The following is a 13,868-nucleotide window of genomic DNA, read 5'->3' on the forward strand; positions in this document are numbered from 1 at the left end:
AACACAACTTAAGAACAGCTGGAATGCAATGATGTGTCAGCTTGATTGTACAGAGCCATACTAATCCTACATGCATGCAGACTGTTTTGGACTGGTTGATCCTCATCAGAGTTACAGATTGGCCAGCAAGCTCATGGTAAATCTGAACTCCCAGGAGTTAAGCTTAGTGAATTGAGGCCATTGTCTTTTTAAAAACCGAAGGTATTTGCATTTACCAGAACCAGTCCCAAAGAGTCTGTATGCATGTTCCATTAGTTTGATTCTGTACAATTAACAAGCTGACACATCATTGCAACCTTTAGTGACACACATTATGGAAGCAATGTGCACACTGTACATAACATGAGTTGCACTGTGTGTGCAATGCACATTAAGTGATTTGTGTAAACAACAGCAAAAATTACTGTGCACTCTGCACAAAGTACTTTTACTGCTGTTTAGTGAATATAATCCTTTGTATGTTAACAAAAATGCTGACCTTCCGTGCCTCAAAAATTCTGCAAAGTGAGTTTTGTCTGATGCTGTGTGTCTGACGGAGTGTTTTCCAGACGATAACTACCAGAAACTGCCAATGTGGATGACTTCTTGTGGTTGTATGTACAGCAGAGTGTCAGTTGACCAACACTTGCTAGGCAGCTTAACTATGTGGTAGCGGTGAGGTTCACCCTTCCACCCAACACTAAAGGATGATAAACGTAGGGAAATATGACAGTAATAAACTAACTTTTCATTATAAATGTGTACATTTGTTCTGCGGATCATTGGCCCTTCATTCTTCTTAAAAGTATGAACTACAATACTTGCATGCTCTACAATACCTTCGTGAGTACGTTGCAAGCACTACAATATTTTCTGCCCACAGAACTTTTGCAGCTGAGTATCTATACACAATATAGAAAATGTTTAAAGGACAACTGAAGTGAGAAGAATATGGAGGCTGCCATTTGTATTTCCTTTAAAACAAAACCAGTTGCCAGGCAGTCCCGTTAATCTCTTTGATTGCATTATTATCCGAATCACACACCTGAAACAAGCATGCAGCTAATCTTGTCTGATCTGACAATAATGTCAGAAACACCTGATCTGCTGCATGCTTTTTCACGGTCTATGGCTAAGGGCCCGTTTCCACTTGTGCGTTGCAATTCCATCGCGGAAAACGCGTCAACGAATCCGCATGCAGGTGCGGATTTGTTTGCGTTTCCATGCGGATTTTCACGCGGAATCGCTCGCGGTTTGCGCTATGCGATTTTAACCATGTCAATGCCGGCAAGCATTGACATGGGTTTTTAAGCGTAATCACACGCGGAAACGCCAGGAAAACCGCAAGACTAAGACGCTTGCGGTTTTCCTATTAAATTACATTACCGCCGATTTGCGTGTGGGTGTGCGGCATGCGAATTCTGACGGCTCTGCCGTGCAGTTTTTTTCTGCCCCGGACCGCACAGAATCCCGCACAAGTGGAAACAGCCCCATCCACTTGAATTGGTTATGTGAATTTGCATGCGGACAATTTGTCCGCATGCGAATTCGCGTTAGTGGAAACGGGCCCTAATACTTTTAAGCAGCCTCCATATACCTTTCGCTTCAGATTCCCTTTTAATGTGCCAAACTTCATTTCTGCTACAGGTGTGTTTTAAGACCATCTCCAAACAGTTTGCTGTTCCTATGAGCGCAGATGCAAAGCCCATTAAAAAAGTTAAGTTCCATGGTACTTTAACCCACCATCCTAAAAAATGGCACAGGAAAGTCACTGATGAGTATTTCATGCCATCCAGGAGTCCATTAAAGAGAAACAGCGAAAAAGCCTGGCTGGCATTTTGTAAGATGCACATTGACAAGCACCTGGGGAGTGGGGGGGTCCTTTGGACAGTTGAGACAAATCTGGGATTTTTTATCTTTCTTTACAAGTCAGCCCCATGTGCACAGATGAAAACGGTAAGGCTGGATCCACACTATAAGCGCTTTTCTGAGTGCTTGCTGAGCTCTTGTGATTGCTGAGCGCTTTTTAAAAATCACTCCTATTTCCTTTCATTAAAATCACAGTAAAAATCGTTGCATATATGCATTTTGCACGATCGCGTCGATTTTTATGTGATTTTTACAGCAATTTTAATGAAAGTGAATGGGAGTGATCTTTAAAAAGCACTCGGAAAGCACTCAGCAATCACAAGCGCTCAGAAAATCACTTTTAGGGCCCTTTTCCACTAGCAATCGCAATCACAAATTACAAACGCCAGGGATTGCTATTTTTCATTAATTCTGTTATGCGATTGCGATTTGCGATTTTCATTTGCATTGTATTATCATTGTAAAAATTGCTCCAGAAAGCGATTGCGATTTGCAATTTCCAAATCGAATCACTGTAGTGGAAAATACTTCTCCTGATTTCTATGATAAAGTAACAACCCTAGTGATTTAAAAATCACTAGCGATTTGGGATTTTGCGATTCAGCAATCGCAATCGCTCTAGTGGAAAAGGGCCCTTAGTGTGGATCCACAATTGCACTTGTACGACCAGCTAATCTTGTTTCATTTTAGCTTTCTAACTCACAGAGGGAACAAATGGTAAATGTTGAAATGCAAGGTAACTAGCTCAAGAAGGATTAAAAGCCAAATACATTAATCCTCAAACATCTTTAGGGTTGAATTAAATGCACAAAAATCAATGTGATTGTTGTAGCGCTGATAAGTGGTTAGTACCAATTACTTCAAATGCCGGTTTATATTAGCAAGCGCATATTTATAAGCAGGTGTATATGTGTGCAGTAACTGGTGTCATTGTGAGCACAGGATGGTTTACAGCTTAATGGATGATTACCGAATGATTGAGGCAAAAATAAACTGAGATAAATAGGATCTGTCCTTTTATGCCTAAAGAAATTACTTTTTTTTTTTAAAGATATCCCATGGATTTATCTTATTATATAAACATTTAGGTCCTGTTTTCACTACACACAGATTCTGGATGCAGAAAAACTGACTCCAATGAATGCCCATGGGCCTGTTTTCACTAAACACGATTTTTCTGATGCAGAAAAATTATGGATGGCATGTTGCAGATTTCTGCATCAGATTCTGAATGCAGAAAAACTGACTCCAATGAATGCCTGTGAGCCTGTTTCTACTAACGTGTTCATTGTATGGGAAACTATGCATAATGCAGAAATCTGCATCAGAAAAATTGTGTCTAGTGGAAACAGGCCCATAGGCATTCATTGGAGTCAGTTTTTCCGCATCCAGAATCCGCTTGTAGTGTAAACAGGCCCTAAGCCACATCCAGAAATCTAGATGCAGAAAAACTGATGCAGAACTGACTTAGAACTAGCTAGTGGGGTTTGGCCCTTACAAAGTGGATTGAATGTTTTATTGTGTTTGCTAAATGACAGTCTATTAAGAGTCCCAGAGATAAAATACATGAACTATTGACTTTTTTCTATCTCTCTTCTGCCCTTTGAAGTTGTATTCTGCCAGGAGAAGTTGTATGGCTGCAATTTCCTTATCGGTGAGGTTTACTATACTCCTATAAAGGTACCAACAAGAGAGAAGCTGTCACTTCCATGCCTGAAAATTAACTTTTTCAGGCAGCAAAATTAAAAAAGAACAGCTCGATAATTAATGTTTTGCACTGTACATACACAAGTTTATCTTATCATGTCACCTGTCACCTCAGGTACACTTTAAAGATGAGATCCATTTGTGTACTTGCAGTATTCAGTAACTGTGATATCCCAGGCTGCAAACTGAAGCCAAAAAAAGTTCCTGTGTGTGTATACACACACACACAGACACAGACACACAGACACACAGACACACAGACACACAGACACACAGACACACAGACACACAGACACACAGACACACAGACACACAGACACACAGACACACAGACACACAGACACAGACACAGACACACACAGACACACACAGACACAGACACAGACACACACAGACACAGACACAGACACAGACACACACACACACACACACAGACACAGACACACACACAGACACACACACAGACACACACACAGACACACACACAGACACAGACACACACACAGACACACACACAGACACACACACAGACACACACACAGACACACACACAGACACAGACACAGACACAGACACACACACAGACACACACACAGACACAGACACACACACAGACACAGACACACACACACACACACACGTTCATTTGTGTAAATCTACTTTTTTTTTGTTTTTGAGGATGAAGAAGGAAAGAGTTAGAGCATCAGTCTAGAGTCCATGTTGTTAGGCCAATTTTACTCTTGTGTTTTGCAGTAAGATGTGGTGCAAGCACCGTTATGCACCATAGAAACCAGCCTACATATGACCCTACAACACCATGCAGTGACAGGGTCATATTCATAGCGCCGCCCCACACCCAGTGCTGAACTTACTGCTGGGCAGGAAGTACATCACTGGGATTCCTGTTGGTCCTCACATGCACACCACATTCCCATTGTTTACACTTACTGCGTCGTCCATTGACTTGCATTGCTGCATAATCCGTGCGCTAGGTACATTTTGCAGCTTGGATACTTATGGCATACCGCAGCACTGGCTGGATAGTGTAATGGTTAAGGGCTCCGCCTCTGACACAGGAGACCTGGGTTCGAATCTCGGCTCTGCCTCTTCAGTAAGCCAGCACCTATTCAGTAAGGTATTCTTTGGGCGAGACTCCCTAACACTGCTGCTGCCTACTGAGGCCGCTCTAGTGGCTGCCTCACAAGCGCTTTGAGTCCGACAGGAGAAAAGCGCTATACATCCGACAGAAAATCTGGGGATGATCTAATATATGTATATTATACATGTAGTTAAAGTGGACCTGAACTCTTGCACAGGACAGAAGAAAAAACGAGCTGTGTCAGCTCAGGAATCTCCTCTGACATGGCAGAGCAGCTAATTTGCACGTAGGATGTTTTGCCTCAAAACAAACATAGATTCACAGGGCAACACTTTGAAGAGACAGAACTCAGGCTCGAGTATAAGCCGAGACCCCCACTTTTGGACCACTTATTTAGTCCCAAAAACTTGGCTTATACTCGAGTATATAAAGTATCCTTTTTCCATAGTGTTTTAAGCTTGTTACCAGATGGCACACATGCCTGTGGCAAGTAGGGGGGAAAATGACATATTTAATAACTGGATGGCAATCCATTATGTGTTATAAAACATGATCTTGACAAATGTGATCCTTATTGAAACAGATGATTTGCATGTTTTATAGGGCCTGCTCCAGTGTATTTATCAGAGAAGTCTCTTCCTATAAGCATTTAATGTTTCCAGAATGACACTTCTGACAATGTTGCAGACAATTTATAATAAGTTGTAGAGATTAAAATTTACGAATCTGTTAGCAGCTGCTTCTTTCATTCAGATATTGAAATATGGAAGTTTTACGTGTAAGCGGTGCGATCATAAAATATTTAATGCAAAGTGTTGGTGAAGCTTTTTGTACATGAAAAGTTAAGAGGCTTTTTATACTGCAGTTACAAAGTACATGGCACGGGTATCATAAACTGTGTGTTTATTTCCTATTTCTGTCAATTGATTTAAATTCAGTTCTAAGTACAAACAAGCTTAAATATTTCATATGCCCTACAGAGTTTTGTTCAGTTAGTTTGTAAAGCTTTTTTTTATTATTATTTTGTTTACTGATTTACGACTCACTATGCTTTGCTGACTATTAAGAAAGACAGTTTCACTAAATATTAGATGACTGCTGTCTGTTACCTGCAGGGCTGGGTGGGGCATCTTTACATCACTCTGTTTGGCTGATTTACTAAGTGGAGAGACTGCAGTTTGAAGAGTTTGCCATTTTCGGTACAGAGCCATGCAGTGCCTCCTGCCCATCAGGCTAGCAGCAAGCATGTACAAAAACTGCAATCTACTGTTGTCTCTGCCATATTATTATTATTTAGTAGTAATATAGCACCAGCATCTTTTGCAGCACTGTACACTTAAGCACTTGTCACTAAACTGTCTCTCAGAGGGGCTCACAATCTAATCCCTACCATAGTCATATATCTATATCTATATTGTGTAGTGTATGTATCATAGTCTAGGGCAAATTAAGGGAAAAGCCAATTAACTTATCTGTATGTTTTGGGGATGTGGGAGGAAACCACAGTGCCCAGAGGAAACCCACAGAGACACGGGGAAAACATGCAAACTACTTGTAGATGGAGCCCTGGCTGGGATCGAACCGGTGACCCAGCACTGCAAGGCAAAAGTGCTAACCACTACACCACTGCTAATATTATTATTGATTTATATAGTGCTAGCATCTTCCGTGGTGCTGTACAATATATTACAAGGTATAAAAATACAATATACACAGTACAACAGTTAACAGTGCAAGACAATGGTGTTTTACAGCTGATGCAACCAACAAATCAATTACAGATTTTTACATTATGGTGGTAGGTATGCACGCACATTACACAGCATTATAAGACAAAAGAGGAAAGAGAACCCTGGTCAAAGGGCCTTAGAGTAAAGGGTTAAGGGATAGTACAATAGGTGAAGGGATGCTGTGTATGAGGTGGTAAAATGGTGGTCAGTTGCCAACATGTCCTAAGAGAGCGTACGCTTGCTTTTAGGTGCTACTTGAGTTTCAGGTTGCACCTAAAAAGGGTAAAGTGGCTGATGTGTTGAGGAAGGTTGTTCCAGAGGAGTGAAAGGATTGAGAGAAGTCTTGTAGGCCCCTTTTTTGGGGTATTAATCTGTATTTTTCCTTTTTTTGTGTTCTGTTCTTACATTCATCTTTATTTTTCCTTCAGCCGATCTGTAATGTTTTCGCTTTCATCTGTAAGTCCTTTTTTTTTCATTTGCAAATCCTCTGTTTTTCATCTACCACCCCACAGTCCTGTCCCGTAATTTTTCTGACCAATGACAGGGAAAAAACACACTTGATTTGCAATACGAAAAACACTAGATAAACCTTATTCGGAGATTGGTTAATGTTAATAAAACATAATTTTTAATAAAGTCGGGTTAAATGACAATGACAGAAAAGACAACTGAAGGCAGAGGAAAATGGAAGCTGTCCTATTTATTTCCTTTTAAGCAATAACAGTTGTCTGGCTATCCTGCTGATCCTTTGCCTCTAATACTTTTAGCCATAGCCCCTAAGCAACAATATGCAGATCAGGTGTTTATGACATTGTCAAATCTGTCAAGATTAGCTGCACGTTTTTTTCTGGTGTGATTCAGACACTACTGAAGTCAAATAGATCAGCAGGACTGCCAGGCAACTGGTATTGTTTAAAAGGAAATAAATATTGCAGCCTTCATATTCTTCTTACTTCAGTTGTCCTTCAAATTAGCTTAAAAAATGATATGCAAATGTAGAACAAACCTGGGCATAGAATTTATACTTAACTGGTCATGATTTCTCTGTTTGGTATGTTTTATTGTGTTACGTTTATCCATTTTTCATTTCCAAGCCTCCCAGCAGTGATTGAGGTGGCTCTCATTCTTCAACAATGCTTCAGAATCCAGTTCCTATTAAATGCTGCATTTTTGTTCTGTCCTATTTGGGAGGTAATTGGGTTTATATACTGGTAGGAGCATTCACACTCCTACCAGAGATTGACCCAAATAAAAGCAAAGAATGTGGAGCAATGCCCAATTTTGTAGTGGTTTGTGGGCAACAACTGCAGGATCCAAATTAAACAGTCTAAAAGTTTTAGGGTATGTTTTGAGGCTACGGTCTAGCTACACTTAAATTTCAAGGTGCTGAAAGAATATTGTTCAGGTAAGCTGTGGATACTAATAAATTATTCGGGGCCAAATTATTGTAGTGCTAAATAAAATGGGTTCTCTGCCACTACTGATTTGTGAGCAACAGGACTTTTTAAGTTATTTCTACATAATTTAAATCTGATCTGAATTGCAGGACAAAGTCTTGATGTGTCCTTGGCCTTATTCTCTTCTGTCTCTATGCCTCATCTCTTGGGAAACTGATTTTCCCATTCAATCTCGAATACCACTTTGTAGACTTCTGAAGCTAAGATCTACCTGTCTATTCTTGATCTGCCTCCTACTATGCTAACTGTCATTTCACACTGGCTGTCAGCCACCTCTTCATGGATGAAAACTTAACTTGGATAAAACCGAGCTAATTGTCTGTCCCCCTTCTGCCTCAGTTCCACTCTCACACATCACACTGTGTTTATATATGGGACTGTCAATCTGTCTACCTCACATTTCTTCTATGTTGGAGTTACTTTTGACTTTGCCTTAATGTTCATATGCAGCATATCTCCAAGTCCTGCCATTTCCAGCCGTGCATCATATCCACAATTCACGCCTTTCTAAATCAGAGGAAATTAGGCTATGATAAAGAATATGTTGATACTTCCTAAATAGAGGAATAGCGATCTACAGTGTTGAGATGTTGTTTTATATGTAATAGGTTGTCTTTGTATATTTGGTATACATACTGTGAGGGCTCGGAGTATGTCCTTAAACATTAATATGTGTGGTTTTTTTTCTTTATCTCAGTGGGCTTCCTTTGCCAGCAGTACATAATTCCAATTTGGTGACCTCCAGTGGAGCTTCTGGAAGTTCCAGTGAGTCGGAGACCAGCTCAGAATCTGATTCTGACAGTGAAAGCAGTTCTAGTGACAGTGAATGTAATGAAGAGAAGCGTAATATAACCCCAGAGGTGCGTACAGCAGTGAAACAGTACACAGTACTACAGTACTACTATTTTTATTTTTTTTAGGTATTATATTATAAGCAATTTTAATTAACACAAATGAAAATTGGATATTTTTGTAGAGCACCATCTGCTGGTATGCCTGACAAGCTTTGTAAGTACAAGAAATACCTAGGTTAAATAGCTTTGTAGATAACTATTTACAAAAAAATATGTACAGGTTTAGCACCAAAACTGCTACAACAATACATATTTCTTTTTTACTGGTTTAAATAAAATATGGATTGTGTTTGGAACCAAATAAAACAAATATGATATTTTCCAAAACTATAAGTTTTTTTTAAATTAAGTTTTGTATTTATCTTGCATATGTATAGTGCGGACCTTTTCCCAAGTGCGTTACAAAGTATATAGAATTGTAACTAACTGTCCATCAGAGAGGCTCACGGTCTAATCCCTACCATAATCCCATGTCCATTATGGCATAAAGTCAATCGTAAGGGAATCCAGTTAACGTATCTCTGTTTTTGAATGTGGGAGGAAACTACTGTCCAGAGGAAACCTATGCAAACATGGAAAGAAAATGCAAACTACTTGCAGATAACATCTTGGACCAGATTTTATCCAGGGATCCAATGGTACAAAATGAGTACTGTCCAGTACGCCACCTTCAGAAATGACTTTTCACTGTGTTGTTAAAAGTACATCAAATTCACTGGTACATGAAATGCTTTTTTCATGAAATGTCCTGATTTCCTAAAATGTACTGTATATTTGGGAAAGATGTAATCCACTTTTGCAAGAATTTAACCTTTAACAAAACAGTTTGATGATTTTCACATATGTGCTCCAATAAATTGAAAGTTTCCACAATGACAGTTATCATTTTACAATGACAACCATCATTAAAAACTAAAGGTGAGCTTCAAGTCACTGCAAAGATAGTAACACATTTAAAGTTAGGAGTTATGAAGAAGCACAAGTAGGGAAGTACTATGTGCGTGAAAGTTATACCATTACTACATTAATACAGTATGTATTAAAATAAGAGAAAAATAGGAGTATTTGTCAATACATGTTTTATTAAAGCAACAACTTAAAAGGTGAAATAAAATATTTTACAACCCCCCCCCCCCCACACACACACACACACACACACACACAAAAAGAAAAAAAACAAAAATGAATAATAAACAATATACAAATATACATAAAGGGAGCCTAAGCAGTAGATAAAACTGAAGTTGGTACTTACCTGGGGCTTCCTCCAGCCCTCCGTAGACTGCGAGGTCCTCTGGCATCCTCCTGGCTCCTCTCCCGGTCCTGCTTGCGACTTCATTACTGGCGACACCCAGGCCAAGTGTTGGCCAACACTTCCTGACCTGTGACGCTCCGCGTCATCATGCTGGCTGCTATGCGTCATCACGACAGCCGGCGTGATAGTCCTGCACATGCACGGTTTTCTAATTCTGAACCGCGCATGTGCAGGACTGTCACACTGACCGCCGTGATGACCGGTCAGGAAGTGTTGGGCCGACACTTGGCCCGGGTGTCGCCGATAAGTCGCCAGCGGGACCGGGAGATGAGCCAAGAAGACACCGGGGGACCTCGTGGGCTGGAGAAAGAACCAGGCAAGTACCGATTTAATTTTCATCTACTGCTACGGGTCCCTTTAAAGGACATCCAAGATGATAATGAATTATTGAGATAAAAATTGTTTCTATCCTCCTTCTCCTAAAAATTATTTTTTTTAGATATTCCACAGTTTTATATTTAAATCTAGTTATAACATGTTTACTGTTTCATTGTCTTTGCTCAATGACACCTTCATTTCAGTATGTCAGAGCTCAAGTCTATGAATTTCTGACCCTTTTTATCTCTTTCCTGCTCTCAGAAGCAAGTTTCTGACAGGAAAGTGTTTTATGGCCTAAATTATTTACCAGTGAGGGTTATGCTATAGTCTGACCCAGTCCGACCTGATACCGACCCTGACAGAAACTGTCACTTGCATGTTTAACTCTTTCAGGCAGAGAAAGAAAAAAAGGAACACAGCCTAGTTATTTGAGTGTTTGGCACTGTACATGCACATGTCTATCTCATCATGTCACATGTCACCTCGGTTGTCCTTTAAAGCTCATACATATTGTAGGAAAAACTTGGCCAAGATGATTGTTCTGTGCTGAGAATCTAGAATGTGTTCAGGTTTCCCGCGAATTTTTTTTAGGGAATCGGAAAGCCAGATCACTAAATGATAGCAACAGAAAAGCAATGAATAAGTGCATTATTTTGATACTTACGCCACCCACTGGAAGTTGTTTGCTCATGAGCAGTTAAGTAAACATTTTACTTAACTGTTGCACTAAAATACCTGATAGCTACACTAAATATAGCTTTACTATTAGTATGGGCACCTTTTTTTTATTCCTTTTAGACCTTTTACAAAATGTCAGTTGCATTTGCAATTATCACTGCTAGTGCTGGGGGTAACAGTAGGTGCTGCAGCTGTTAATCAGGGGGAAATACTTCCAGCTAATCCAATTAACAAAGGTAGTGCTGAGCCAATGATAGTGTAGTGCTTAGTCTATAATATTGGCAGTTAGCGCTAATATCCTGCAGCCAACAATGACTGATGTCAGTTTGTAATTCTGCTGCTCTGCGTATGCCAACAGGAGGAGAAAGTTTATAGTAACTAACAGCTGTCATACCAAAACAGGAAGACCATATTTACCTCCTCTGCAACTACTGCATAAAAATACAAGAGATGGTACCATGAGCTATGGTATAATAATATCTTCATTTAGCTTTGCATATATGGGTTGTATGTTGCTTTTTAAAGAAGCACTGTAATGGAAAATTTGTAAATTTGAAACACATACATAACATTGCCTCAGTGTTGATGCACTGTGAATTTTATACTTCCACTGTAACTTTCCTCTTACATGAGTTATTATAATTTGACAGCATTGAACCCTTTACCAACAGGTTTTGGATAAGTCCATCTCCACGTGCTCAAAGTTTCTTTTGTTTCAAAAGCACTCCTTGGAAAGGATCTATTCAAAGATGCCAGCCAAGCTGCCTACTCATGTGCACACCATATTTGTACTTGGACTGTGCCACTGCCATTGGGGGAGTATTTTGAAATTAAAAGAAATCCCAAGAATCCACTTGAGGAGATGGATTAGTCCACAACCTGTCTGTAAGAGGTCCAGACTTGGTGGATTATAAAGCCTACTGTAAGTGACAGCAATATAGGAAGTAACATTTATAGTCCATTTACTCTGGGAAAATGTACCTCTTACATGTAGGTGTACGTATGAATTTTAAATGTTAGTTTTTTTGCCATAGTGCCTCTTTAAAGAGAATCTGTATTGTTAAAATCGCACAAAAGTAAACCTACCAGTGCGTTAGGGGACATCTTCTATTACCCTCTGACACAATTTCGCCGCTCCTCGCCGCATTAAAAGTGGTTAAAAACAGTTTTGAAAAGTTTGTTTATAAACAAACAAAATGGCCACCAAAACAGGAAGTAGGTTGATGTACAGTATGTCCACACAAAGAAAATACATCCATACACAAGCAGGCTGTATACACCCTTCCTTTTGAATCTCAAGAGATCATTTGTGTGTTTCTTTCCCCCTGCAGCTCTCATCCACTGAAGTGTCAGGCTGTTTCTTCCTGCAGAGTGCAGACAGCTCTGCCTGTATGTAATTCCTCAGTATGTGAAAGCCCAGCCAGCTCAGAGGAGGATTTATCCAGCTTGTAAAAGATAAGAGAGAAGAGAGAAGCTGCTCTAATCTAAATAATACACAGGCAGTGTGCAGAGAGGGGCCTGGAGGGGGGAGATGCATCACAGAACCACAACACTGAAGAACTTGGCAGCCTTCCAGACACAGGCTGACAAGTCTGACAAGAGAGAGATAAGTTGATTTATTACAGAGATGGTGATAGTAGAACGTGCTGCAGTAAGCCAGAACACCTTAGAATAGCTTTTGGAACTTGTAGGATGATAAAAAACAGGATGCAATTTTTGTTACGGAGTCTCTTTAAGTTTTGCCTAAAGTAAACCTAACCAAAATATTTCAATATGACGTTACATATAGGTAAGCCAAAATGCCAAAAATCTTCTCTCAACAGTCAAAAGTTGACTTGTGATATAAGAGTGCACTTATTCTAAGTATGTTTTTATTTTAAAGAAAGCAACCTGACACAGCTGAAAACAATGAAGTAGAGTGGGCATGCACAGGTCTCCACCTCCCTGTGCACTTTGAGCCTCTACAGTCAGGGCACTACCCTAGAAACAGCTTAGACTGATTTAGAAAAGCAGATGCAGGTCACTATTTAGGCCTGGGGCACACTAGGAACACTGCAGTGATTTAAATCGTGCAAGCACTGTGTGCAGCGATTCCTAGGCGTATTGTGATTGGCGGCAATTTGATTGGCGATTTGTATCTTTTTGCGCTTGTAAATAAAGTTAGTTATACTCACCAGGGCCCATATGCAATTAACTTTTTCACCTGAGTTATCTTCTAGGAGATAATTTTGATCTCTCTTTAAATTATATTTTCAGCATTTTGAAATTGAAAAAGTACCCAGAAGTTAAGGAAAAAGTACTATCAAATTTATTTGGAGTATTTTCTTGCTTTGTGGTCTTTTAAAAGGCATTTTATGACAAGGTGTGAAAATATCACCTAGGAGAAAACTTGGGAGAAAAAGTGAATTGCATATGGGTCTTGGTGTCCAGCTTATGTCCATAGCCCCGTCCTCTAGTGGAAGAGGTCATAGGTGCTTCTCTAGGACTAATCAGAGAACCGCCTCTGACCTCTTCTGTTAAGGGGCAGGGCTACAGGCTTAAGCCGGACATCGTAACACTCAGTAGGTATAACTTAACGTTAGTTAAAATACAAAATGTTTTGCCCCCAAATCGCTACAAAATCACTTTGGAAAGCGATTTTGCAGCATTTATACACTAGAGCAGTGCTATCCAAGTTCGTGGGCATGGAGGGCCATTTTTTTTTCAGACCCCATGGTGGAGGGCCGAAGGTTCTTGCTAGAGCCGCAGACACCCCCCCCCCCCCCGGGAAAAAATGCAATTAAAGGACAATTCGATCAGCAGCACTCTCCACAAAATGCAATGCAATTGGCAGCAGATCCCCGCAACATGCAATTCAAGTCG

The 13,868-nt window shown here is 40.0% G+C and overlaps 1 protein-coding gene across 4 annotated transcripts in view; it reads left to right on the forward strand.

Moving 5' to 3' along the window:
• The window catches only part of AFF2 (ALF transcription elongation factor 2), a 724,912-nt gene that overhangs the window by 629,580 nt on the left and 81,464 nt on the right, over positions 1-13,868 (forward strand). For all 4 annotated transcript variants that reach the window (XR_011023576.1, XM_068251015.1, XM_068251016.1 and 1 more), the window contains one exon: positions 8,539-8,701. Coding sequence is in view for 3 of the 4 variants with exons in the window: in XM_068251015.1 (XP_068107116.1) it covers positions 8,539-8,701 (163 nt within the window). In the remaining variant the exon portion in view is untranslated. The remainder of the gene's footprint in view (positions 1-8,538; positions 8,702-13,868) is intronic.

The sequence above is a fragment of the Hyperolius riggenbachi genome, chromosome 8 (assembly GCF_040937935.1).
Source record: "Hyperolius riggenbachi isolate aHypRig1 chromosome 8, aHypRig1.pri, whole genome shotgun sequence".
NCBI classification, from domain to species: Eukaryota; Metazoa; Chordata; class Amphibia; order Anura; family Hyperoliidae; genus Hyperolius; species Hyperolius riggenbachi.